Consider the following 25,607-nt stretch of genomic DNA (forward strand, 5'->3'; position numbering starts at 1 on the left):
ATGGATAGAGGACTGGCTAACTAATAGAAGACAGCGAGTTGGGATATAGGGGCCATTTTCCAGCTAGCAACCTGTAACTAGCAGAGTGCCACAGGGATCAGTGCTGGGGCCACAATTATTTACAATATATATTAATGACTTGGATGACGGAAATGAATATACTATTGCCACGTTTATGGATGACGCAAAAATAGGTGGGAAGGCAAATGGTGAGGATGACACAAAGAATCTATAGAGGGATATAGACAGGTTAAGTGAGTGGGCAAAAATGTGGCAGATGGAATATAATGTGGGAAAATGTGAGGTTATGCACTTTGGCAGAAAGGATAGAGGAGCTGAACATTACTTAAGTGGAGAAAGACTAAAAAAAGCTGCAGCACAGAGGGATTTGGGGGTCCTTGTGCATGAATCCCAAAAAGCTAGCATACAAGTTCAGCAGGTAATAGGTAAGGCAAATGGAATGTTGGCCTTTATTTCAAAGGGAATGGAGTATAAGAATAAGGAAGTCTTGCTAAAACTATACAAGGCACTAATTAGACCATACTTAGAATACTGTGAACAATTTTGGTCCCCTTATCTAAGGAAAGATATACTGGCATTGGAGGCTATCCAGAGATGGTTCACTAGGTTGATCCCAGGGATGGAGGGATTTTCTTATGAGGAGAGGTTGTGTAGGTTGGGGCTGTACTCATCGGAGTTTAGAAGAATGAGAGGCGACCTTATTGAAACATATAAGATTCTTGGGGGCTTGACAGGGTAGATGCTGAGAGGTTGTTTCCCTTTGTGGGAGAGTCTGGGACCGGAGGGCATAGTCTCAGAATAAGGGGGCGCCCACTTAAAACAGAGAAGAGGAGGAATTTCTTCTCTCAGAGGGTAGTCAGTCTGTGGAATTCTTTACCGTAGAGGGCTGTAGAGGCTGGGTCGTTAAGTATATTCAAGGCTGAGATAGACAGATTTTTAATCAGTAAGGGAATCAAGGGTTATGGGGACAAGGCAGAAAAGTGGAGTTGAGGATTGTCAGATCAGCCATGATCTCATTGAATGGCAGAGCAGACTCAAAAGGCCAAATGGCCTACTTCTGCTCCAACGACTTATGGTTTTATAGCGAATCTAAATACATTAGTTACATTCTTGGTCCCTAGTGCTCTTCATTTAATATGGCTACTTTAGATTTCAATACTCAGCTAGATGTAGATTAAAAACAACTGGAGTATAACTCTGTGGCAAACTCTGCTCAACAATTTTCCCTCCAGTCTGACTTACACTTTTCACTAGGAACATAAATAAAAGAGCTCTTGAGCCTGTCCTGCCATTCAATGAGACCATGGCTTTGTGATCTAAAACTATATATCTGCCTTTGTCCCATATCCCTTAATAACTTTGGTTCAGAAAAGTCTATCAATCTCAGCTTTAAAGTTAACAATTGATCCAGAAACAATTGCCATTCGCAGAAGAGTTCCAAAATTCCACCACCCTTTGTATGCAGAAGTGATTCCTAACTTCACTTGTGAAAGGTCTGGCACTATATTTTTAGACTGTGGATCCTAGTCATAGACTCTTCAATCAGTGAAAATAGTTTATTTCTATCAAAACTATCATTTCCCCTCAATGTCTTGAAAACTTTGATCAAATCAACTTTTGACCTTCTAAATTCCTCAGAATACCTTGCTAGTTTGTGTAATCTCTCCTCATAATTTAACCCTTAGAATTAGACAAAATGTTGGTAAATCTGTGCTGCACTCCCTCCAAGTCTATCATATCCTTCTTAGGATGTGGTGGTTAGAACTGCTCACAGTACTCCACATATGGTCCAAACAGGGCTTTGTGTTGTTGAAGCATGATTTGTACACCCCATGACTGCTACTCTCTGCATCCTAATTTTACCAATTATCTTATTTTCCCAAATCTCCTGAAAGCATTGATGCCTTGGCTGAGATATGGCTTCATACCTTGCCAAGTGGCCATTCTTTATTTTTAGCTCTGGTAGTGAATGCTGGGAGTCTATTCGTTTGTTGTGTCTGTTAATCCTGAGCTTGATTCTGTCTTTTCCCAAAATGTACACACAGCACATTTCTGACAAGGGTCACTTGATGATGATCAGGAACTAGAAGCCTGATGAGTTTTTCTTTTTCCTAACCCAAGAGCAACGCAGGCAATTGTAGTAAAACAAACACACCCTGATGAGATAAGTTAACTCAACAGATTGTGGAATAGCCCTGGGATCTTTCTAGAGCAAATAATAGTACAATCCTGGGATGTATTCCGTAGAAACATGCTCTGGGAGACTTCTTAGTCAAACAAAATGAACTTCAATTACATGAGAACTTCCGTGGCTGCTTGAGTCCAGCCAACCTCTCATACAGCCATTCTTTCCTAGGGAACCCCTTCTTAGGATTTATTCCCCCACGCTAGCCACACATCGGTTGAACAAATCCCGTGACTCCCCACTTAGCTGAACTGATCTTAAAGTGACAGTCATCACCTATTCCACCATCACACCACCACCCACCCACCCCCCACCCCGAGGGGCAAAGGGGGAGATTTTGTGGCCTTCCACGTTGCAGAAATGGGACAATCATTCACCAAAGATGGAGGTATATGATATTTGCCACCAAGCATGTGACCATTCCTCCCCTCCCCAGGGCTCATTGCTTGAGGGCAAATTCTACTCTAGCAGAACATGTCTGTCAGCTGCTCAGTAACCCTGATGGAAGGTCTGGTCCTTGTTAGCAATAATCTGCAGGTGTAAAATGAGTGCCCAGTTTGGCTTGATGGCTCCAAAATGCCACATCATAGGCAATCCTGCCAGTTTCTGAAACACAGTAAACCAGCTGTCTGGGCATTAATTTAGCCAACACTGTTCCAAAATAACAACTGAGATCCTTTGTATGCCTTAGAACCCCTGTTTACCTCCCTGTACTTCTAAAAGAGTCTGCTGCCTCACTATTCAATGCCATGTTAACAGGTAAAGTAAGTTGTCTAGATGGGAGTAGGGTGCTACAAAAAGACAAAGGTGCACTAAATGAACAGAATTTTAACTGCCAAGAGGACACTGGTTCAGGTATAAGCAGGGGGTTAAAACCCCAAAAAGTGGCATTGAGTTGGAAACATAACTGGGTTCAACTTGGGCAGGTTTACAGAAAAATGTGAAACTCAATAGTTAAATCCCCAGGATTTAACCCATTTTTCTGGGATTAAGATAATTGGCCTCCAACAACCACAGCCATCTTCTTTCATGTTAGGTATGACTCCAATCAGTGTACAATTTTTCAGCTGGTTCCCATTGATGCCAGTTTTCCCAAGGTTCCTTGATGCCACACTCAGTCAGATACTGCTTTGATGTCAAGGGCAGTCACTGTCACCTCACCTCTGAAATTCAGTTATTTTGTCCACGTTTAGGCCAAGGCTGTAATAAGGTCTAGAGCAGAATTTTTGGGTTGGTGGGAGGGCCTGGGAGTGGCCAGGAAATGAGCCCCTGACCATGATTTCACCCTGGCTGGCCAGTTAACAGCCAGCCAGCGTGAAACGCACGCTGAAAGACCCAACGCTGCCGGGGTGGGTGCAGGAGGTCAGCAAGTGTGTGGGAGCAATGAAAGCTCCCTGAAGGCGGAGAGCTGCCTCAGGGAGCTGAAGAGTTTTAAACCATGAAATAAAGATTTGGAAATGCAGGAAAAAAATGTCCACACATCAAATTCTCTCACATGAACATATAGATTGCAAAAATTCTGTGAAAACATTTGTATTTTAAAAAAAATTAATATCAGAAAACTCATCCTGCCCGTGGACGATGTTTCCGCAGAGATCCAAAGGCTGCCTGGCTAAATCGCCTGCCCGCCAACCGTAACATTGGACGGGCAGCGAAAAATCACACTTAATTAATACGTTAATGGTCTTAATAGTCATCTTAATTGTCAATGGGGGTGCTGCTGACTCCCGTGCATGCTCACCAACCAAAATATTGTGCGAGTGCGCAATGACGTCGGGACGCTCGCCCAATGTCATTGTGCGCTATTTGACGCCCGATTGGGTTGGGCATGTGCCAGCCAATGGGACGTAAAATTCTGGAGTTGAGTGGCCCTGGCAGAATCCAAACCAAGCAGCGGTGAACAGGTTGTCACTGAGTAGATGCCACTTGATAGCACTATTGATGACACCTTCTGTTATTTGTTGATGATCAAGGGTAGGCTAATAGGCTTTAATTGGCTGGATTGTATTAGCCCAGCTTTTTGTGGGCAGAATATACCTGGAAATTTTTCCACATTCTTGGGTAGATGTCAGTGTATTGACTGAGCTAAAACAGTTTGGCCAAGGATGTGGCTAGTTTTGAAGCACAGGTCTTCATTTCTAAACCAGGATGCTGTCAGGGCCACAGCATGGCAAACATCACCTCACTTCAGTCCCTCACCTCTCACAGTAGGACTGCCAGGTAAGAATCCAAGATTTGGGGTGCAACTTTACTAGTTGATCCCAAGCTACTCTGTGGTCACTAAAGTGGCTGTGCAGCGTGATGGGTTCTAACTTGTGGGAGGGATGTCAATCTCCTGTTCCTAACGAGTAGATGGGGTGAACTCACTCCAATTTATGTTAGCACAGTGCAAATACTCCATTCCCCCACCCCCAACACCACACCTCTCTCGTCGCCACTGAGTCCCCAGATAGTCCGCGGAATGCATGCAGTTTTCCTGGAAAATTTGCTTGCAAAGGAAATACCCTCGAGCCAAAATATCTGAGTAATGGTGCCACTGGTTACCAGATGCATGTATTGTGGCTGGAACTGAGCTATGTATGACTGTCTCTGGAGTTGGATCAAAGTGCACTTGATGGCCTTGGATGGTATGGGTGTCCCTGGATTTGGTTTAGAAAAAATGGTTGCCCTAAGCTAACCTGCTCAGTTTTAACTGCCCACCTCGCCATTTTCCCCCAGTGGGAAGGTTTAAAATCAGCTCCCAAGTGCAAATACCAAACTCCAAAGCTTCATCCTATTAAAATATTTGTCATAACAATCCCTTTGGGCTCTGGAAGAACATTTTTAGCATCTCAAATAATATAAATATATATTTATTTTATATTAACTCTGTACACGGGACTTTTTCCTGTCTTTCAGAACCTAAATGGATACATTTGGACAAATACATGGTTTCCCGTAAGTGCAAGAAGTCAAGTTCATTCATACTTTTTCTGTGATAATTAAGATCACCATTGTTTTCCAAAACAGAATTCCTATCGTTGTGATGCATTGAAAGATTTGAGCTGGCAGACCAGCAACTCATTTACAGCAGAGCAGTAATACAGTTTAATGCAGAGCGTATATGTTGTCAATCTAGTTATTCTAGCCCATATTCTGTTTAGTCGTTGATAGAACTTTAATCAGAGATACTCTGAAACATAAAATTACAGCCAGGCTATTTAGGAGTGAACTTTTCCACACAAAAGGTAATAGAAATCTGGAATGTTGTCCTTTAAAAGGCTGCATGCTGGATTAGTTGACGTTTTCAAGACAGGGATTTTTTTTAAATTTAAGGGTTTAGGAAAATGGAGCAATGGCAGCTAAATAGATTTGATGTACAGATCAACAATGATCTAATAGAGTGGCAGAAAATAATTGAGATGAATGGCTCACTGCTGTGCCTATGTTTCTATAAAATGAGATAATGGCACAAAAACAGCAAAGGTCACACAAATGTTAGTGTTCCGACTTGAATATAATACATGCCAATAGACCTCACGTAGCCTTGCTCATGTGCTGTCTAGGATCTGGAGTATAGTTTTAATGTTTCCTACTGCTCCACTCCAGTGAAAGTCTAGATAGGAACTGAGATGTAGCATTCAGAGAGAATGGGAAATCTGTGTAAGGTATCCCACGATAACATTTATACAAAAGACACAAACTTGAAAATTAGGACAGAAAATACATAACATTATTAAACATGGGTTTTTGTTTTTCGACTTTAGGTATTTTGTATAAATGGTATTGTCACCTGAATATACAAGCCTCAATGGGGAAATAATTATGGCTGAAACCAATATCAGGCCTGTATCTGAGTAGTGTGCCTGATTTGATTTCTATCAATTGTTTGTAATGGAAAATAAGTTGGAGATTTTATTAGTTGGGTTTGTTGCCAATGCTGGTGGTGATTGATCACTTTTCCTACCCATTCACAAGCTTATAATTGGTATTTCCATATACCTATCTATATTTTTGTGAGTTGGTATGGTGAATTGAACTGAGTGGTTTAACTGAGTCAATAAAGTCACACTTGCAAAGTGTCATCCATAACATTTGTGATGAGCACTGCATTCATGACACATTGGAAGTGTGACAGTTTGAAGTATAGTGTGCACTTCCCTACATATCACTAATGCTTTGAGTTATATAGACAACATATGTATTTCATTTTTGTATCATTAAGCCCTGAAATACTCCTTCCACCTCCTCTAATTTTCTTCAAAACAAAACTCACCCCTTTGTCTACCACTCTAACTCATTCATTTCCATGACACAGAGCTGTTGCACGTCTTACCTTCTTCCCTTCTACAAATGATGTGCTTATGGAACTGGAGCATGGCATCATCTAACCAACGCTTTCTCACTATTTATAAACTTGGTTTATTATTGGCTTGACTTAGGGGGAAGAACTAATAAAAAAATTGATGGGTAGATCTTTGACTCCTCTGCCTGGGTGGTGATTTGGCAGGGTAGATTGCACAGCATAATAGAATCAACCTGATTTTCATTCCACTGAAATTTGTGTTGCTCCATTATCAGATAAACTTCCAGAAGGTGAAGACAAAAATCTACCCCATATATTTGGCACTGTTAATTATGATACTCATCTCAACACATCTCAGTTGTGTTCAATATTTCCAGGAATGCTAGGTCATTCCAAATATCTATGTCTTATCCATTCTGATAAATGTATTTTGAGAAGGGGGTACAAAGCAAAAGTTATTTTGTGTTAATGCACTAAAATATGGTGAGTTATTAAATTAATGCGTAAAATTATTTGGAAGAAATATAGCTTCAGCTTTAAAGTAGCACCTATACAGATCGGCTGCTGTCAAATTCCTGCTGAGTAACTTTGTATGCTATGTGTCAGTAACATAGATCTAACACAATATTGAGTCACCTATATGTACCAACATCTTGAATGTCATTACATGTATTCATGCATCACGAAGCTGTCAGATCAGACAAAAGCAGAACCTAATCAAAGTATAAAAGCAACGCTATTTCAGTGGTAGTGTTTACCTTTATTATACATAGTGTAACCTTGTGATCAGTTAAAACATGGTAATTTTAGGAACTTTCTTTTAAGGAGATTGATTATTTTGAATTTACAACCGTACCATAGCGTTAGAGATGTTAGAACTATCATTGCAATCTCCCTCAGTGGTCCAGGTTGACTGGTGTGTATAAAACAAAAAGTCTCAGCTTCAATTCCTGTTCTGCGTTAGCTCATTTCAATGACAGCAGTGGTTAGGTCTGCAAGTACCCTTGACACCCCTTTCTAGGGAAGGAATAAAATTCAGCCTCATTCTTCCTCCTGATTGCTAAAATAACAAAAAGATATCAATAGATTAAGTGAATGGGTAAAATTTTGGCAAATGAATTTCAGTGCAGACTAATGCAAAGTGACCCACTTTGGACGTAAATGAGTAAAACAGAGTAGTCTCTAAATTATGAAAAATTAGAAACAGAAAATTGTAAGAGCCCTTTGGGTGCATGTAGAGAAAGTATTAAAATGCCATGAACAGGTAAAGAAAATAATTAAAAAGGCTAATGGAATGCTGAACTTTAAATTTAGAGGACTAGAATAAAAGAGGGTAGAAGTTTTGCTACATCAATACAGAGCCCTGTTTAAACCACACCTGGAGTACTGTGAGCAGTTCTGGGTATTGCACCTTAGGAAGGATATGTTTCCTGTGAAAGGAACACAGCATAAATTTACCGGAATGATACCGGGACTTGAAGGGTTAAATTGCAGGGAGAAATTACACAAAATCTTGTTGTATTCCCTGGAATTTAGTAGGTTAAGAAGTGATTCAATCAAGTTTTCCACTTATTAAGCGTAAATGTTAGGGTACTAGAAGGGAACTATTTATGCTGTTTGGTAAGTCTAAGGCTAGGGGACATAATCTAAAAATTAGAGCCAGGCCTTTCAGAAGTGGATTTAAGAAACGATTTTAAAAACAGTAATAAAAGTTTGGAACACTCTTCCACAAATGGCAGTTAATGCTGGGACATTTATTAATTTTAAGGCTGCGTTTGCTGCCACTTTGGAAGGGCTGCTAAAATATTTATGGGCGCTTATCTGGCATGATCATGGAGAAGTGGAACACTGCATTTAACCTCAATTATGGCAGAACAGGCAGCTGGACCTCTCACGAGTGGTCACGCTGTTCACCCATCATCCTAGTGTTGACTGTCCTAGGTTCCTGATCCAACAACGCCTTGATTTTACAATTCTCATACTGGCTTTCAAATCCCGCTAGAGCATTGACCCTCCCTATCTCTGTAACCTCCAGTAGCCCTTCAACCCTCCAGGATCTCTGCCCTTATCTAATTTCAGCCTCTTGCACATCCTGATTTTAATTGTTGCAACATTGGGAGTTTGTATCTTCAGCTCTGGAGTTCCTTTTCTAAACCTCTTCCCCTTTCTATCTCAGTTCCCTCCTTTAAGACGTTACTTGAAATCTACTTCTTTGGCCAAGCTTTTAGTCATCTGTCCTAACATTTCCCATAACACTGTGTGGGTCAGTGTCAAATTTTGTTTGCTAACACTCCTGTGAAGTGGCTTGGGACATTTTACTTTGTTAAAGGTATAGCATAAATGCAGGTTGCTGTTGGATTGCAATGCCAACCACAGAGAGTATTGACTATTTCCTGACCGCATCACCAGAAAAACTGAAAGCTTCTTTAAAGGAAATGTCTCTGCAATAGATTACTGCTAAAAGCAGCAATTGCCCAATTGCTCATGAACATTTCCAGATGGCCTGAAACCTCCCCATCCCCACCCCTACAAAAAACTGCCAAGAGATTTCTCCCCAATCTACACTGCTAATCAGGGGCACCCCGGCTTTTTCCAAAGCATGTTTTTAATTTTTTTTCCCCATAGGAGAGTTAGTAGAGTATCATGGTTCATGTAATCAATTGAGAACAGTTTCAGCCCAAAGGCTGTGACAAAACAAGTTATTTGTGTGGAATCTTTGGTTAGTAATTCAGAGCACTAAATTTAAAATTCCTGAATATGAACGTAACTGGATGCACTGCTTGTTCACTCAAATTCTGTGTATAAACTTTGTTCCAAATGCATAATTATTTCTGATGCAGGTACTGTGATTGGCAAGTAACATTAACAATGCACTGAGACAGTTTTCATAACATTACCTCGGGATAATGTAACACAACATTTGTGTTGAATTCACCTTTAAACATTATATAGTTTCTCTACAGGTCATCCAACATTTATTCAAATGAGTAATCGATACTGAAAGTAACCACTGTTTCTTTTACCATGTTGAAATCGGAAACCAAGAGGAAGATCAACGACCAACGTTTCAGTTAGACGACTACTTAAGTGGAAATTTTAGATATAAGTCATACACCCTGAAGTGGATATCAGGTAATTATTAATAGTTGATTGTTTTACCCTATCATGATAATTCTGACTTCAGAATTGTGTGATTGTAAATCAAAGGTTGAAAAACATTAATGAAGACTAGGGAAAGGGAATGAATGCAAATTGGCTTGTGTTAAAAAAGAATTAATAATCAAGACTCACTTTTCTTGCTTTTAAAAAAAAGCTTGCAATAATGATAGTGCTTCTTTGTTGTTGAATTTACATAAAATTCCTGTCTGCCAACTGTACATAACAGATTATAGATATTGATCTAAGAACAGTAACAACAGTACAACTGTAACCTTAGTTAAATTTTAACTGACCTATTAATATAATTAAGGAACCAGCTTTATGTCAGGCTCTTCAAAAGAGTTACATAAATAATTGGATGAGAAAGGAACTGATGGCACTCCATGATTGCACCTTGTTTAAATGTTTGGCACCGTGTGCTACTGAGTCATACACATTTGGATAGTGCCAGATTCAATCTCCGTTTTGTGCTCAGTTGGAAGACGCAGAAAGAGTGCGTGTGTGAATGTCAGAATCTGGCCCAGTCACGATGCGCCAGTGAGCAGATTGCTCAGCCTTGACAGACCTCAGTTACAAAGACCTGACTACAAATTCACATGTACTCAAAATAGGCTGGACCTAGTTACTAATGCGATCAAGTCTTTCAAAAATGAAATAAAAAGCAAGGGATTTGCTAGTGAGTGGAAACAAATCACTGGTCTCAATTCAGATTTATAGGGCTAGAGATTCACATAGTGTTACCCCTGGTCCCTTCCTGCCTGACATTGCTGCAGTAAAATGGTGCAAGTGGCAGCATCCCCAGTGTACACTGGACAACCTCAACAGATGCTACCCTGACATCACACAGCCAAACCGGCCGATGCAACCTCAGGATTGGAAACTTGCATCATGTAGATTCAGCCCATGAATTAATAAGTCACTCAACAAGGACCAGACATACAGCTGCCAGGTGAGACCAGAACCTGTGTTAATCAAAGAATCACCCCACAAGTTTCAGGGGAGGTGTTTAGACACAGCTGGTGGAAGCACTGAGCTGGGTTCTGAGGCATTTCTTGCCCATTTCCACATGTAGCCAAGGAGGAGAGAGAACTACCTGATCCAAGTGTAGGGACAATTGTTGCAGTGCCTCCTGGTCTGAATCATGATCAAGAAATGGAATGGAGGAGGGAGGGAAAAAAGGAGGACATGTCCTGGATTCCATTTAGGTGGAGAGACAATGAGAGTGCAAATTGAGGGACTCCATTTCCACAACTTTATTATCCCAACATGGATCCACTATTCACCACTGTCATATCCACTTCAACTCCTCAACACAATGCCCCTTGGCCAATATCGTACAATAAAAGCCACCAACAAAAAACTTTGCATTGAAATATTTATCCAACAGTACATCCAATTCCACAATCGGCCTTGTGCATTCCTTAGTGCCCTGTAATGCAGGTGGCTTTATCTGTTCTCGTGCTCCTACTCTGATCCAGTGGCTGCAAAGTGGCAGGTGGAAGGCTGTTGAGTTTCAGTGGGTAGACTGCAGATGGCCTTGCATGGTGTCTTTAAGCAACTCTGGACCTGGTTTGCACTGCCTAGGCATTGGTGACAGAAATCTGGGCTATATGGCTGAGGCAACAGCAAGAGCACTGGTGCAGTGACAATGGTAGGAACACAAATGCCATAATCCTGAGAGAGGAGAGTCCATGCTCTATGCAGTCACTGCCACTCCAATGAGGTGGCACTTCAGCAAATCTAGTAATTAATCTGTTGGAGGACAGATTGTTGGAATGGTGTGAGAACCTGGATACCCCTTTGTGCGCAGATCTGCACTCCCGATGGAAACAATCTGAGCTGCATGGCAGCCATCTTAGATCTCATGATCTTTGATTGCATTCCATTGCGGCACTGAGACATTGCAAGCAGTCTGTCTGTGCAGCTGTAGAAGCTGAGACAGCAGCCAGCAGATGCTCCATCAACTGTCCATGTTCCAGTGCTGCCATGGAGTTGTCCACCAATTTCACACTGCCAGATGTGGCTCTGTTGGTAACAATCTTGCCTCTGAGTCAGAGTTCAAGTGCCTCTCCAGTGCTGTCTCTTGGATGAGATGTTAAACCAAGGCCCCGTCTGCCCTTCCAAGTAAATGTAAAAGATCCCATAACACTATTTCAAGGAAGAATAGGGAGTGATCCCTAGTACCCTGGCCAATACTTATCTTTCAACCAACATCACAAAAACAGATAATTTGGTCAAAAATAAAAATACCTGGAAAAATTCAGCAGGTCTGGCAGCATCAGCGGAAAGGAACACAGTTAACGTTTTGAGTCCGTATGACTGTTCAACAGAACTAAGTAAAAATAGAAAAGAGGTGAAATATAAGCTGGTTTAAGGGGGGGGTGCGGTGAAGGTAGAGCTGGATAGAGGGCCAGTGATAGGTGGGGATAGCCAAAAGATGTCATAGACAAAAGGACAAAGAGGTGTTGAAGGTGGTGATATTATCTAAGGAATGTGCTAATTAAGGGTAGAAAGCAGGACAAGCAAGGTACAGATAGCCCTAGTGGGGGTGGGATGAAGGAATTGAAATAGGCTAAAAGGTAGAGATAAAACAATGGATGGAAATACATTTAAAAATAATGGAAATAGGTAGGAAAAGAAAAATCTATATAAATTATTGGAAAAAAAAATAGAAAAAAGGAAAAAAAGGGGGGGGATCGGAAAGCAGGGGTGGCAGGGGGGCGGGAGGTGAGAGTTCATGATCTAAAATTGTTGAACTCAATATTCATTCCGGAAGGCTGTAAAGTGCCTAGTCGGAAGATGAGGTGCTGTTCCTTCAGTTTACGTTGAGTTTCACTGGTACAATGCAGCAGGTCAAGGACAGACATGTGATGTGAGAGCAGAGTGGAGTGTTGAAATGGCAAGCGACAGGGAGGTTTGGGTCATGCTTGCAGATAATTTGGTCATTCTGTTTGTGGGAGTTTGTGAAGCATGCTTCCTGCATTTCATCATTGATTGTACTTCAAAAGACCTTTGTAGCTGTAAAGTGCTTTGAAGCACCTAGTGGTTGTGAAAGATGCCATATAAATGCATATGTTTCTTTTTTTGTGAAGACCCTAGAGCCTGTCCTTTCCAATGTCCTCTGCCACATTGAAGCCAGACGCCTCCATACTCCCGGACATTGATAGGAGGCTGTCTGGATGCCTGCCAATGTCCCAAGCATCTCAATGTGCATCTTCATCAGCATTCGCTTGTATGTTGTCCCATCAAAGTTCTCATTCTTGTTCCTGTGGCAGAACCTGTTTGTGATGTTTCCCTCAAGGGAGCTAGCACCTGGTCTGTACTTTTCCCATGGCCTGGCTACAGCTCACTTATACCCAGTGACTCACCACCTGCTAAACTCTATTCTGTCTGGTGCAAGTATCTGAGTTGGTGGTTGGGAGTGTCACATTAAATGACAGTGCCTCTTCATCACTGTCATGTTGTTCTTCCTCCTGGTCCACCTGGCTCTGCTGAGGCTGCCCAGCCTCTTGGGTATCTGAGAGCATAAAAGCAGAAAGTGGGGATTGGGTGAGGTTTGGTGGGGCAGGAAAGCAGGAGGTCCATCTTCACACCATCTGAATCTTCCACTTGATGAGGCTGAGGAGGGAGCTCAGAGGAGGCATAAGGCAGCCACTTACTATCATCCAAGAGAGTTCATGCAGTGCCAGATACAATGGACTATATGGCCTTCAGACACATGATTCTCATGCGCCATTCCCTCCAATGACTCAGGAGGTGGAGTCTTGGAGCTTCCCACTCTGGTTCTCTGGGTCTCCTGGTTGGTTTACACTACTTTTTGTTGCAAGGGAGACAGCCGATTGTCAGTGATGGTGTGACACTGTGCTTGGATGGTGTGTCTGCCATAGTTGAGTTGCTGGAGTTTTATGCAGGCAACGAGAGATGCGTATGATATTGGCAACACTGGCAGGTGTATTGGTGAGGTGCAGTATGTGAATGTTAGGCATAAGCCCTGAGTGCCAAGGAGTGCTTTTGGTTCAGTGATCAGGGTGTGGTGCATTGAGCAGAGTGAGCATTTGGTGGTGCGGTGGATATGAATTGCGAAGTAATGATGCATTCATTTAACTTGACCATACATGTGAGGTCCTTGTGCTTTCTCCAGTATTGCTGCCATGTCCTAGGGACCAGACTCCAAGCATTAACCTCCCTGGTGATGTGCTCCCACTTCCTCTGCATGCTGGTGCGTGAGGGCTCCCTGCCCACCTGGAGAAACAGAATGGTCACCAGAGCCTCCAAGACAGCACAGATTAGAGAAAAGCAGCACAGGAGCCATTTGGGTCAATGCCAGCTGTCAAGTGGTTTTCCCTTGTTAATTATAAGAGAGATCCAAGCAAGAAGACTCTGAATGCATTAGCATCATTTAAAGAGCAAGAGCAACTATTGTGGTTGCAGCAATGATCGAGGCACCTAACTGCTGAGCTTTGTGGAGAAAATGGGGTATATTATAGATCCACAGGATAGGTGTGATGGGCAAGGGGCACCTGATTCAGGATAGCATTGGGCAGCAGAGTTTTGGATTAGTCTCTATTTATGATGAGGGAATTATTTCCATATCACCCAGGATGGAAAGTTGTGTGGCCAGCTGCTCAGATGGCATGAGGTCAAGGGAGCCAAGACTCTTGACTCTCGTGAACAAGGTTTAGCAATTCCATGGAGACTGATAACTTTAAAAAGAAATTTGAGCTTCCAGTTAGTAGCTGAAAGGAAGCCATGAAATGATTTCACATTGTAACACTTTTACTGTAACAAAAGAACAAAAGGGCTATTGACTAAACATTATCTTTGTAAGCTACTTATACTTTAAACTACAGAACAGAACTTTCCCCTTTTACTTTTAACACAACTGAAAATCCCACTCCATGGTTATGCTTTACTCTGTCCCTTAAGTGGATATTTACTTGTCCCAGAACTGTTCCAAAGTAATTTTGAGCACACAGGGGTTTACTTTTCCTTCCCCAGTCTAGTAAGTTTTAACCCCAGAACTGCCTTTCGCCGTGAGGGTTTTTCCTGGAGATTCTCCCTGTAGCTCAAGATAGACAAATCTTCCTGCCTTGTTTTAAATCCTGACGAATTTTGTATTTTTGATGAGCTCTCACCCGCATTCCTGCATGGTGAACCATGGAGCCTTGTCCCATCTATCTGTTCCCTCCCTCTCAGATCCTGGCAGACTGAGCTGTCTGTGAAATTTGGGGATATCCTTTTAGAGAACCCTGTTATCTAACCCTACAATGGCTTCCTATGCACCCTTTCAAAGCCCATAACCATGGCAATATGAATCACATGGGTCTTGAATCCAGGTAGAAATGCTGATTATCTATCCTTTAGACCCCAATGCTTTTCTATTTTGGAATTAAATAGCCAGTTTAAAGTATAACTATTTGCAACTTGACATTCTTAACACCTCTCTGGGACTTGGAGATGTCCACATTATCATAGCTGTTTTTGCCATTGTCTGCAGGTGTGAATACATTGCACCTTCTCTCCAGTGAAACAATTTGGGTGCCCCTTTAATTTTTAACAGCCAAATCACCAGGTTTGCTGTCAGCAGAACTTGGAGCAGGTCACATGACCCTCTTCCTTCCTCCATTTTACCCTAAATTAAAAACGGTCCCAAAACATAACAATCTTATAAAGCTTTGCATTTGTAACAAAGATGAGAAAGATGCAAGCTCATGGCTAGGTTCAGTGGGAAATGATGGAAAGTTTGGGACTGGTGGGCAGTGGGATAAAGGAAATTGATAGAGGCAGTTGAACACTCTCAATCTTAGTGACAAGGAAGTTCATGTGCTAATCATGCTTGCCTTTGGGTTTAAGGAGTTGGGTGGTAGCTGAGAAAAGATGTCTGGAGTTATCCTTACTCTACAGGTTATCCTTGAATTGCAAGCCACTTTGTCAGAAGAGAATGAGTCCCAATAACACTTGATATAGTCCATCTAGGTTTGGTGAAATTGGTGTGACACAGAAGGTCTGTGCACTAGTGCACACTACTCCTCAAAAAAGGGTCATTCAGCTCCTTGTCGCATAATACAGACTCAGCATTAAATGCTTGATTCTTTTAGGCATCTTGGTTTGTGTTCCTTGAAGGAGATTTTGATTTGCACTTCCTGTTTGACCTAGCAATTGCATTGTTTATTTCATTATGTTGTTTATGCATACCTTCTTAAAGTTGCGCCTCATATGCACAGTAAAGGAAACTGAAAGGAGGAGGGAGTCAAAGTTCTTATCCTTGCTTTTCCCTGTCATATGGACAGTTACTGATAGTTAAATGATGAGGCATTTTTATTCAGATAAGATTGGTCTTGGACCATTTGTAATGCCTTCATATGTATCTTAGGAAAAATGTGTTCTTTGAAATTAATTGTGAATTGTGCGTTATTTAATTAAATTAAAATATTGTCTTTACAAATTAATTCACCCTTTAGAAAATTTATATTGCTATGTTCATATTTTTAGATAATGAATACCTACATAAAAACAAAGACGGAAATGTTATTCGCTATAACGTTGAAACACAGGAATCAATTAACTTTATACCCAACACCACTTTTGTAAGTACCTACTTTAGCTTATACTTTAAAAGTTGAGCCATGTAACATTTACAACTGTATTGTTTTACACTGTTATTTTACTGTCATCAATTACATTTATCATGAAATTTGCATCAGGCAAATTGTAGCAATGTGGATAACAAACTTGGGTAATATTTTTAAAGTGAATAAAAATAACATAGTAAGATAAAGAGTGAAATTTAATTCGAACACGGCCTATAACAGCAGGACTAGCAGCCATTATAGCATCTCAAAAGACTGTTGAGTGGTGAAAGCATTAAAATATGGTTTCCTAATATAGTTTCCTATGTGCCTCAATGAAAAGTGCAGAAAATGCTTTAAATGGTTTACTAAGTTGTACAGAATGAATAACATCAATAACTGTTACTTTTGAAAACAGATAACAAATACTAATAGATATGACTTAATACAGAGCCCTATTATGTGCTTCCGGCACAAACTGTGTCAGTGGCAAGCTAGCTTATAGCACATAGTGCAATTTTGCATGTGCAAGTTATTTAGGTAGAACAAACTCCCAGCACAGGCTTACTCATATGCTGGCATCAGTGCTAATGGAGCAGGTTGAAAACCCTGCCTGCTGCTCAAATTTAAAGGGATGTGGCCATTTCAATTAAGATTGATACATGAGAAGAAATGTATGGACTAAATCTAAACTCCAAAAACTTGGCGGGTTGGGGTTGGGTGAGGTATTAATACCTTAAAAATCTGAAACACCCTCACTTCTGGCTTCAACAGAGGCAGGACAAGGGGCTAGTGACCAAACTGCTCCAAGGAGGTGGATTGACAATTTAAGCATTTGAATGAGGTTGGTGGCCTCTGATTTAACCTGCTTTGCAGCTTTAACTATGGCCAGCCTGGTTTCCCAGGCATTGGGCAATGTGGTCACCTTCAGGGAGAAGTTAGATGCATCTTGTAGATGAGGGGGAGCAAGGATACATCCCTGCACAGGCCAAAGTGCTTCCATATTAGATCAATACCTAGGTTGGGAATAAGACTCCCTCCCAGACTCTTTCTCTCAGGAGCAGGTAACTTGTACTCACTGCAGCCTGATCTGGAATGCTCCCTGTCTGAGTGGAAGTTAAACTAATCAATCAGGTTGACTTCCAGGTTGAGTACCTGTCAAATAAAAACTAAACAGGCTCTGGTGGGCATACACAGGCTTCCTTGCTTCTTGATAGAAAGTCTACCACCCTGCCTACATAACAGTTGAAACAATGGATGTGTTACAAGCAGGAGGGGGTCAGTTCAAGCAGTACTGTCTATAAACAGAAGGCATTTTGAATTAGTTTGTTTTAAAGAATAAGTGGTGGTGTATTTTTTCCTAACCCCTTGATTTTTGTGTGATCCAATTTTAACAATAATCCACAGCAAACTCAAGTTGGGATTAACTCAGAAGGTTAGTTTATTTCACACATTCAAAATTCCTAAAAAGAGTGCCCACAACACCCCACTCTGCATTCCCACAGTAAAGGGGGAATAGAGAAAAGCAGCTTTACAGTACAATGACCACAGGAAAACTGAATAGTTGTTCATGTGGGTTCCAGAGACCCAAAGTCAGAGTCCAATGAGGAGTTCTTTCATGTAGGTGTTTCGAATTTGGCTGGCTGGAGACCAGTGTTTTAAGATTCACTTTTCAGGTGGTGTTGACGTTAGAAGATGAAGTAGGCACGCAGAGATTGAATCGGCTCTTTAGGCAATGGTATGAAATCTTACAACAGAGCCAGGTTAGATGGGCTCATTGTCCTGCCTGGAGAGAGCTGGCTTCTTTGTGGCTTGCAACTCTGATGGTAAAACTGCAAACTGGGTGTGCAGCCCAGAAAGGTAATATTAAACTGTCGCAAGGGCCAGAGTCTTGGGTCATGTGACCTTCCTCTTCCACAATGACTTCGAAAGGGATGTTTATCCAATTTCTGGATAAACATCCTGAGGGGTATTTACAGGTTGGGAGTGGAGAAAATACTTCCTCTTGTGGGAGAACCTCGAACTAGGGGTCATTGTTTAAAAATAAGGGTTTGCCTATTTAAAACAGATGAGCAGAAAATGTTTTCTGTCAGAGGGTTGTGAATCTTTGGAACGCCATCAGAAGCTAGTGGAAGCAAAGTCTTTGAATATTTTTAAGGCAGAGATAGATTCTTGATTAACAAGGGGTCGAAAGGTTATTGGGGGTAGGTGGGAGATTACAATCAGATCAGCTGTGATCTTATTGAATGGCGGAGCAGGCTTGAGGGGCTGAGTGGCCTACTCCTACTCTTAATTTGTGTGTTTTTACACCCGGAATTGACTTTATTTTCAGTAGCGATAATGTCTCAGCCATTATGCATTGAAAGGAGCGCCATTTATGTTGGGGGTCTGGCATTTGTGAAGCCATTGTCTCAGTAGACCCACTGATTCCGCTAGCAAGGTTGGCTTATCAAATGAAAATGGAATTCCAGTAGCTCCCTTTGAAATTGGTCTGAACAGTCCCAGGTGATACGTTAGTGGCTCCCTAGGCATAACCAGATGTGACATCCCAGAAACTGAAAAGAGAATTCTTTTCTTCTGGAGAAAAAGTCTAGTTTAAAAATAAAAAAAAAAGCAAAAAGGATAAAGTTTTTAAAGATATAGTGTTGAGTTTCTTTTCCATGTTGGAGGAACCCACCACAACTGTTAGAAAGTCCACAAGGATTAGACATATTTGTCTGCATTTGCTCAGGATTCAGAGCTGGGTGCAGAAGATAAAAAGTACATGGTAAAATAGAAGTAAGAGTATTAAATATTGGGGCAAGAAAGAAAATCTGAGGATTAGCAGCAAGCAAATATTGGACCTGTGGTGAGGATTGGTGCCTAAACAACACAAAGTGTAGCCCCAGCTGTTTTGCCCATCAAAAGTTATTCTTCCTCTCACAAATCTAAGAGCACCATTGTCGACCCATTCCAGTTGGCACACGCTACCCTCCCAACCACAGCAGAGTTTCTATCTAAGCTGCTTTGGCTGCAACAAGAGACACTACCTGGAAGTGTGATGTTTTAGAAAAGAAGTTGTAAACAAAAATCTTGTAATACAAAAAAAAATCAGCCCTAAACTATAAAAATGAATGCAACAGAAGTAAATTGAAGGTAAAATGGTACGAAAAGTAAAAGAAAACGAACTTGTCAGCTACAAATTAGAAAATGATGCATCCCCTCAAGTTTCCTGTTCTTGTTTCAAATTGTCAGTGCCGCTAGCAAGAAAACCTCAACTACCAGTGAATAACCAGTTTAAATGAAATTGGTAGTTATAATAAGGCTTATACCAAATGAACCCTTCTGAAAATAAAACAATTTTCTTTGCTACAAAATACACCTTGCTTGCATTATGTACCCTAATTTTGTGATCCAAAAGCAAAATACTGTGGAAGCTGAAAATCTGAAATAAGGACAGAAAATGCTGGAAATATTCAGTAGGTCTGTCAGCATCTGTGGAGAAAAACAAAATTAACATTAACTCTGTTTCTCAGATGCTGCCAGATCTGCTGTGTTTCACATTTTCCTATTACACTAATTTTGTGACACTAGTTGTCCCAGTAAGTCTTCATCTTACCTGAAGCGCCCCACAATTTTATGTTCACATAATTTTTTTAAACCTTGAACGTGTTGTTGCCTTCCAAATCCACACCCATCTTTCCCAGAATTCCATGTGTGAATCCCTCCAATCAGGTTTATGCTCTGCCGCAGTATTAAAGCAGCTCTTATCAAAAACACACATGATATTGCATGTGACTTTGACAGAGGTAAACTATGCCTCCTCATCCTATCCTTCTTGACGTGTTTGCATTCTTCAACATCGTTCACCACACCATCCTCCGAGAAAATCTTTTCATCATTGTCCAACTGGTAGGACTTCTCTTGCTTACTTTATTCTTATCTGCCTAATTGTAACCAGAGAATCATTTGCAATGGTGTCTCTTTCCACTCCCGCACCTTTACCTTTGATGTCAGCCAAGGATAGGTCCTTGATTCCACCCTATTTATCATGTACAAGCTGCTACTCAGCAACATCATCTAAGACAGAGCATCAGTGTCCACAGGTAGGTTTATGATACCACCCAACCACCGTCCCCCCAACCCCCCACCACCACCACCACCACCAACATCCCGCTGCACACCTCCCATGTTCTAGCCTCCGTAAACTTAAGGTCATCCAAAACTCTGCTGCTCATGTCCTAACTCACACCAAATTCCATTGACCTTTCACCCTGAGTATCTGCAATTTTAATTGCTTCACCCTTGTTGTCTGTGCCTTCAGCTACCACTGCACTAGGCTCTGGAATTCCCTTCCTAAACATCTCTGCCTCTCTACTTCCCCCTCTTTCCTTAAGACACTCCTTAAAATGTACTTCAGGACCAAGCTTTTGATCATCTGCTATAATAATGTGGTTCAGTGTTAAAATTTGTTTTATAATGCTTATTGGAAGCACCTTGATGTTTTATTACATGAAAGGTGCTATATGAACATAAGTTGTTGCTGTAGATATAAACCTGTTAACAAATATTGGGTTAAATGACCTGAATTAAGGTAACCATATGTGACTGTAGGTATATCTCACTGGTTGTGTTGGGTATACTAACAAATATAGTTTTCAGTTTTTGATACAATTGGTTTTATAATGTTTGAATGTCTGCTCACAAAATCTAGCATCTTTGCAGACTGTGCTGGTGAAATAAAACAGTTTTAAAATAAAAGGCAAGGTAGACTTCTTATGTTTTAATTTTACCTTTAACCTTCAATATATAGGATGAGGTGGGAGCTGGTTATTATGTGGTCTCAGCTGATGAAAAGTTTGTTCTTCTGGAAAGTAATTATTCAAAGGTAAGATTTGGCATTTTAAGTAATATTTATCATTGTTTTAATGAGAGCAAAAGTATTGAATGCATCAAGCTTGCTATTTGTGAATCATATATGAAAAGGAAACTTTTTGTAGGAACCTTATCGTATTGCAGGGCTAATGACACATCCTCTATATCCCAGTGGTCTGACAACACTTCCATTACTAATGATGTAATTAGCAAAAGTTTTAATTCCTGACAAATATATCTTTTAATTTTATTGTCAAATTTATATTCCCTCTTAGAATCATGAACTGAAGAATAAATTCCATCTAGTCAAATGAAATTGTGCAACAAAAATGATTTTGTGTCATCATTTTGCCCAAAATGATTAAGCAGATTTAGCATTTCTGAAGTCTCGGTTTCAATATGAAATCCATTATCTGGTGAATTAAAAAATACAAGACATCCCTATTCCATGAGCTAGTCCAAGCAGAGCATGCAAAAAACATCGATCACCTGCTGGGAAAACCACTGACAGCAGATCAGGAAAATGCAGAAATAACCGAAGCAGGAAATTTCTGGCAGGGGCATACTCAAGATGGATGGGATTGGGGGAAGATCACTTGAACCTATTGAACCTTTCTCAAGGGGAAGCCCATGTCCTGAGGTTGGGTTAACAGTTAAGCTTTGGTGTGCAGCAGATCAAGCTGCCCTGGGAGTAGCCTAAAATTTAAGTGTAATTGAAGGCTGGCATTTGTCAGTTACCATTAAGTGAAAATTTGATTTATTGTGCAAAATTATGACCTTTCATTGACAGGTTATGCTTGTGGTAAGAGTTAGCATATACCTGCACACTGTGTAACTTCCTGCTAACTCCCATGGCCAAGATAGAATGCCAACAATAGGTTTTCCATCAAATTTTACATGAAACGTCTTTTTAGTTTGCAATAGCCTGTTAAAGCACCACCATAATTAATGTTTCAGGTGGAATTAGACACTTTCACAGTGAGTCTTTCTGTTAAGGAAGCCTGACTTTAGAGTTTTCCATTAATTTTGGAGCGTAATGTAGCAATTTCCTCCACCCCTCCAGGGATTTTAATATACATGGTTAGATTTTCCACTCTGTGGAATTTAATGCACTCCCCCATGGCGAGTTTGGTGATGGAGTTGGTAGGGTGGGGGGTGGGAGGTGGTCGGGGAATTTAGTTGGGAGGACGGTGCTGGGTAGAGACCACACTGTCTTCCCACCTCCACCTCAACAATGAAATCCCTGCAGGACTGCTTGCAAGCTCCCAGCGTGGGGCGCGGGGTGGCGGGGGTGTCATCCGTCATTCAAAGATACTCAGTACCTGATCAAGGGACCTAGTATTAGGAAAGGGGGGTGGTCCCATTGAGCACCACCCTCCCCTGCCCTTGGTGCTGACCCCATGACCCCCACCCCTTGATCTGTTTCCTGACATCACTCACCTGTGGCCTGGAATCCAGTGACAACCATAGGGATTGAGCTTAATTTCTTTTCCCGTGGTGGGTTTGAGGGCAACCACCCTCTTTCCCCGCGTGGCCACCCCACCCCCCCCAACCCACCTTCCTACCCTCACCATCACTCACCTATGTTCTGTGGTCTACCATGGATCCTAGGTGTGGGAGTGGGGGGGGAGTTGGGGGGTGGGGCAGTTGGGGGGGTAGGATGGTTTGGGGGTTGGGCGGTTGAGGGGGGAGGGTAGTTGGGGCTGGGGCGGTTGAGGGGGGAGGGGGCTTCCCCGGTGGTGCTGCTACTGAATAGAGCTGCCATCCTCTGGTTGGCTGGCAGTTCCCAGCAGACGTGACTCTGTGACTTCTGCCCCAAGGGTCCTTGATCCTGGAGCAGGCCCACTGCTGTCTAGTTAAGTGCTTGACTGGCAGTTTATTTGGCGTGCCTTCCCTAAATGAGGTGAGACAATGTCCCCGCTGGCTCTCCAGCTGACAGGCAAGACACCCTTTGCCTCCATTAAATCTAGCCAAAACCTCTGATGGGTATCATACTGGCAGCAACCATCACCTTCCAGGTAGTGCTGCTGTTCAATAGAGCTGTCAACATCAGATTGACTTGCAAGATTTCTGTTCCTGGGGTCCTTGATCCTGGAAAAGGCCTGATGCTGTCAAGTGCCTGAGTGGCACTTAATGTGATACTCTTTCTGTGGTAGCTGGATGTATAGTCACTTCCTCCTGCCAATCACAAGTCCTGTGGCTCTGACCAATGAGCTCTTAGTGCAGGTAATCTGCGGGACAGGGCTTCTCCAATGGAAGGTCAAGCGTCCAAGCACTAAAAATGTCTCTGTAATAAAGTTTAACTGTTTCTTGACGAAACCAGTCCGCTCTATAGAGTCATCACATTTAGTGATGAGGTAAAATCAACTTTGACTCTGCACCTCGCCCTGTTGCTGTGAATAAATTGAATTTTAAAGACACATTGCTCACTAGTCATGCTGCTGTTTGGAAGAGTTGATCCATATGATACTAATATTGAAGATTGGAGACAGTGTGTTGAGCGCCTCGGATTTTACTTTGTAGTAAATGAAATAACCACTGAAGAAAAGAGGAAAGTGATTCTCTTAAGTGAATGCAGTACTATAACATATAACTTGATTTGTAACCTGACTGCACCAAGCACACCCAATTCCAAGTCATATAGCGAGTTAGTGGACTTAGTGGAAACACACTTCCAGCTGAAGCCATCCGTGATAATGCAGTGCTTTAAATTCAATTCAAGAGTTCAAGCCCCATCACAGCCTATTTAGTGAACCTCAAGCAGTTAACAGAATACTGCAACTGCGGAGACATTTTAAATTATATGCTGTGGGACCGATTGGTATGGAGAGTCAAGGACAATGCCATTCAGCGCTGATTGTTTGCTGAGGCAAAATTGATTTTAAACAAACTCTAGAAATCCCCTTCACCGTGAAAAGTGCTGCAAGAGACTCGCAGGCTTTGCAACACATGGATAATGGTGCCATACTTCAAGTTGGGCGGGAACCTGCTACCGAGCATGGCACAAAAGCCAGATCTGCAGAATTAAAGTGTGATTCAATGGCCACAGTGAGAAACATAAAGAAGCCGAACAGAAACACTTCATTATTGGTTTCAAGACGCTATCGATGTGGGGGTGACCACGGAACAGATACCTGTAAAGTCAAAGACGGAGAATGCTATTACTATCATAAGAAGGGTCACATGGTTAGGCAGTGCCGGACAAAGTTGAAGCAGTCTGCAAAACAGCAAACAAATATGATAGAAGAAATGGGTGCAATAATGGCTGAAGCTGCTGCTCCTGATGTTTGCGCCTTATATAATGTGACTGTTATGAAGACCGATCCTATTTCTGTGACAATACAAGTTAATGAGAAGCCACTGATCATGGAAGCGGATATTGGTGCATCAACTAAGCTGTGAAGGTTAGAAATGCTGGGCATCATCCAACCTGTTCAATTCTCAGAGTGGGCCGCATCCATAGTTCCAGTGGTGACATCACAAGATAGCGTGAGAGAGCGGCGCAGAGTTCAGAACCAATACAAGGGGGAAGCTTTAAAAAGTGTTATCAGCACAAAGCTGAGAGCTGATTGGTGAGTACTGGGTAGGTGTTTTTCTCCAGTTTTTTCTCAGTTTAAAGTAGATTAAGCTAAGGAAAGGTAAGGGTTCTAGTTTTTATTTAAAGTACATAAATAATTTAATTTTTTTTACTGTATTTAACTTAAAGCAAGGGTTTTTGTTTTCAACTACAGGCACGGCAGGGCAGCTCAGTCCTGTGTTTTGTACCGCTTGCAGCATGTGGGAAGTCCAAGATGCTCCTCCAAGATGCAGGAAGTGCCACCAGCTGCAGCTACTTGGGCTCTGAGTTTTGGAGCTTGAGTGACAGCTGGAGGCTCTGAGGCGCATCCGCGAGGCTGACAGTTTTGTGGATAGTACGTTTTTAGATGTGGTCAGCCCACAGCTTATGGAAGAGCAGACAAAGAGAGAATGGGTGACCATCAGTCAGAAGAAAGGTATCAAGCAGGTAGTCAGGAAATCCCCAGGGTGTATCTCGCTTGAGAACCATTTTTCTGTGTTGGAAAATGGTGAGAGTGATGGTTCCTCTGGGGAGTGCAGCCACACTCATGGCACTGTGAGTGGCTCAGCTGCACAGGGTCGGAGGAAAAAGAGGGAAAGAGCAATAGTGGTAGGAGATTCAATAGTAAGGCGTTTCAGACAGGCGTTTCTGCAGCCATAGATGTGACTCCAGGATGGTATGTTACCTCGCCGCTGCCAGGATCAAGGATGCCACTGAATGGCTGCAGGGCATTCTAAAGGGGGAGGGCAAACAAACAGAGATCGTGTTACATATTGGCACCATTGAGATAGGTAGAAAATGGGATGACGTCCTGCAAGCAGGATTTAGGGAGCTGGGAAGCAGATTAAAAAACAGGACCTCAAAGGTAGTAATCTCCGGATTACTTCCAGTGCCACGCGCTAGTGAGTATAGAAATAGGAGTTTGTTCAGATGAATGTATGGCTGGAGAGATAGTGCAGGAGGGAGGCTTTAGATTTC

The 25,607-nt window shown here is 41.8% G+C and overlaps 1 protein-coding gene across 12 annotated transcripts in view; it reads left to right on the top strand.

Moving 5' to 3' along the window:
- The window catches only part of LOC121285315 (fibroblast activation protein, alpha), a 112,223-nt gene that overhangs the window by 16,680 nt on the left and 69,936 nt on the right, over positions 1-25,607 (top strand). For 5 of the 12 annotated variants that reach the window (XM_041201773.1, XM_041201774.1, XM_041201772.1 and 2 more), the window contains 4 exons: positions 5,105-5,143; positions 9,522-9,623; positions 16,143-16,237; positions 21,012-21,086. In XM_041201773.1, the coding sequence (XP_041057707.1) occupies positions 5,105-5,143; positions 9,522-9,623; positions 16,143-16,237; positions 21,012-21,086 (311 nt within the window). Of the gene's footprint in view, positions 1-5,104; positions 5,144-9,454; positions 9,624-16,142; positions 16,238-21,011; positions 21,087-25,607 lie in introns of those variants that run through there. The other 7 variants (XM_041201776.1, XM_041201775.1, XM_041201783.1 and 4 more) reach the window with 3 other exon arrangements.

The sequence above is a fragment of the Carcharodon carcharias genome, chromosome 12 (assembly GCF_017639515.1).
Source record: "Carcharodon carcharias isolate sCarCar2 chromosome 12, sCarCar2.pri, whole genome shotgun sequence".
NCBI lineage: Eukaryota > Metazoa > Chordata > Chondrichthyes > Lamniformes > Lamnidae > Carcharodon > Carcharodon carcharias.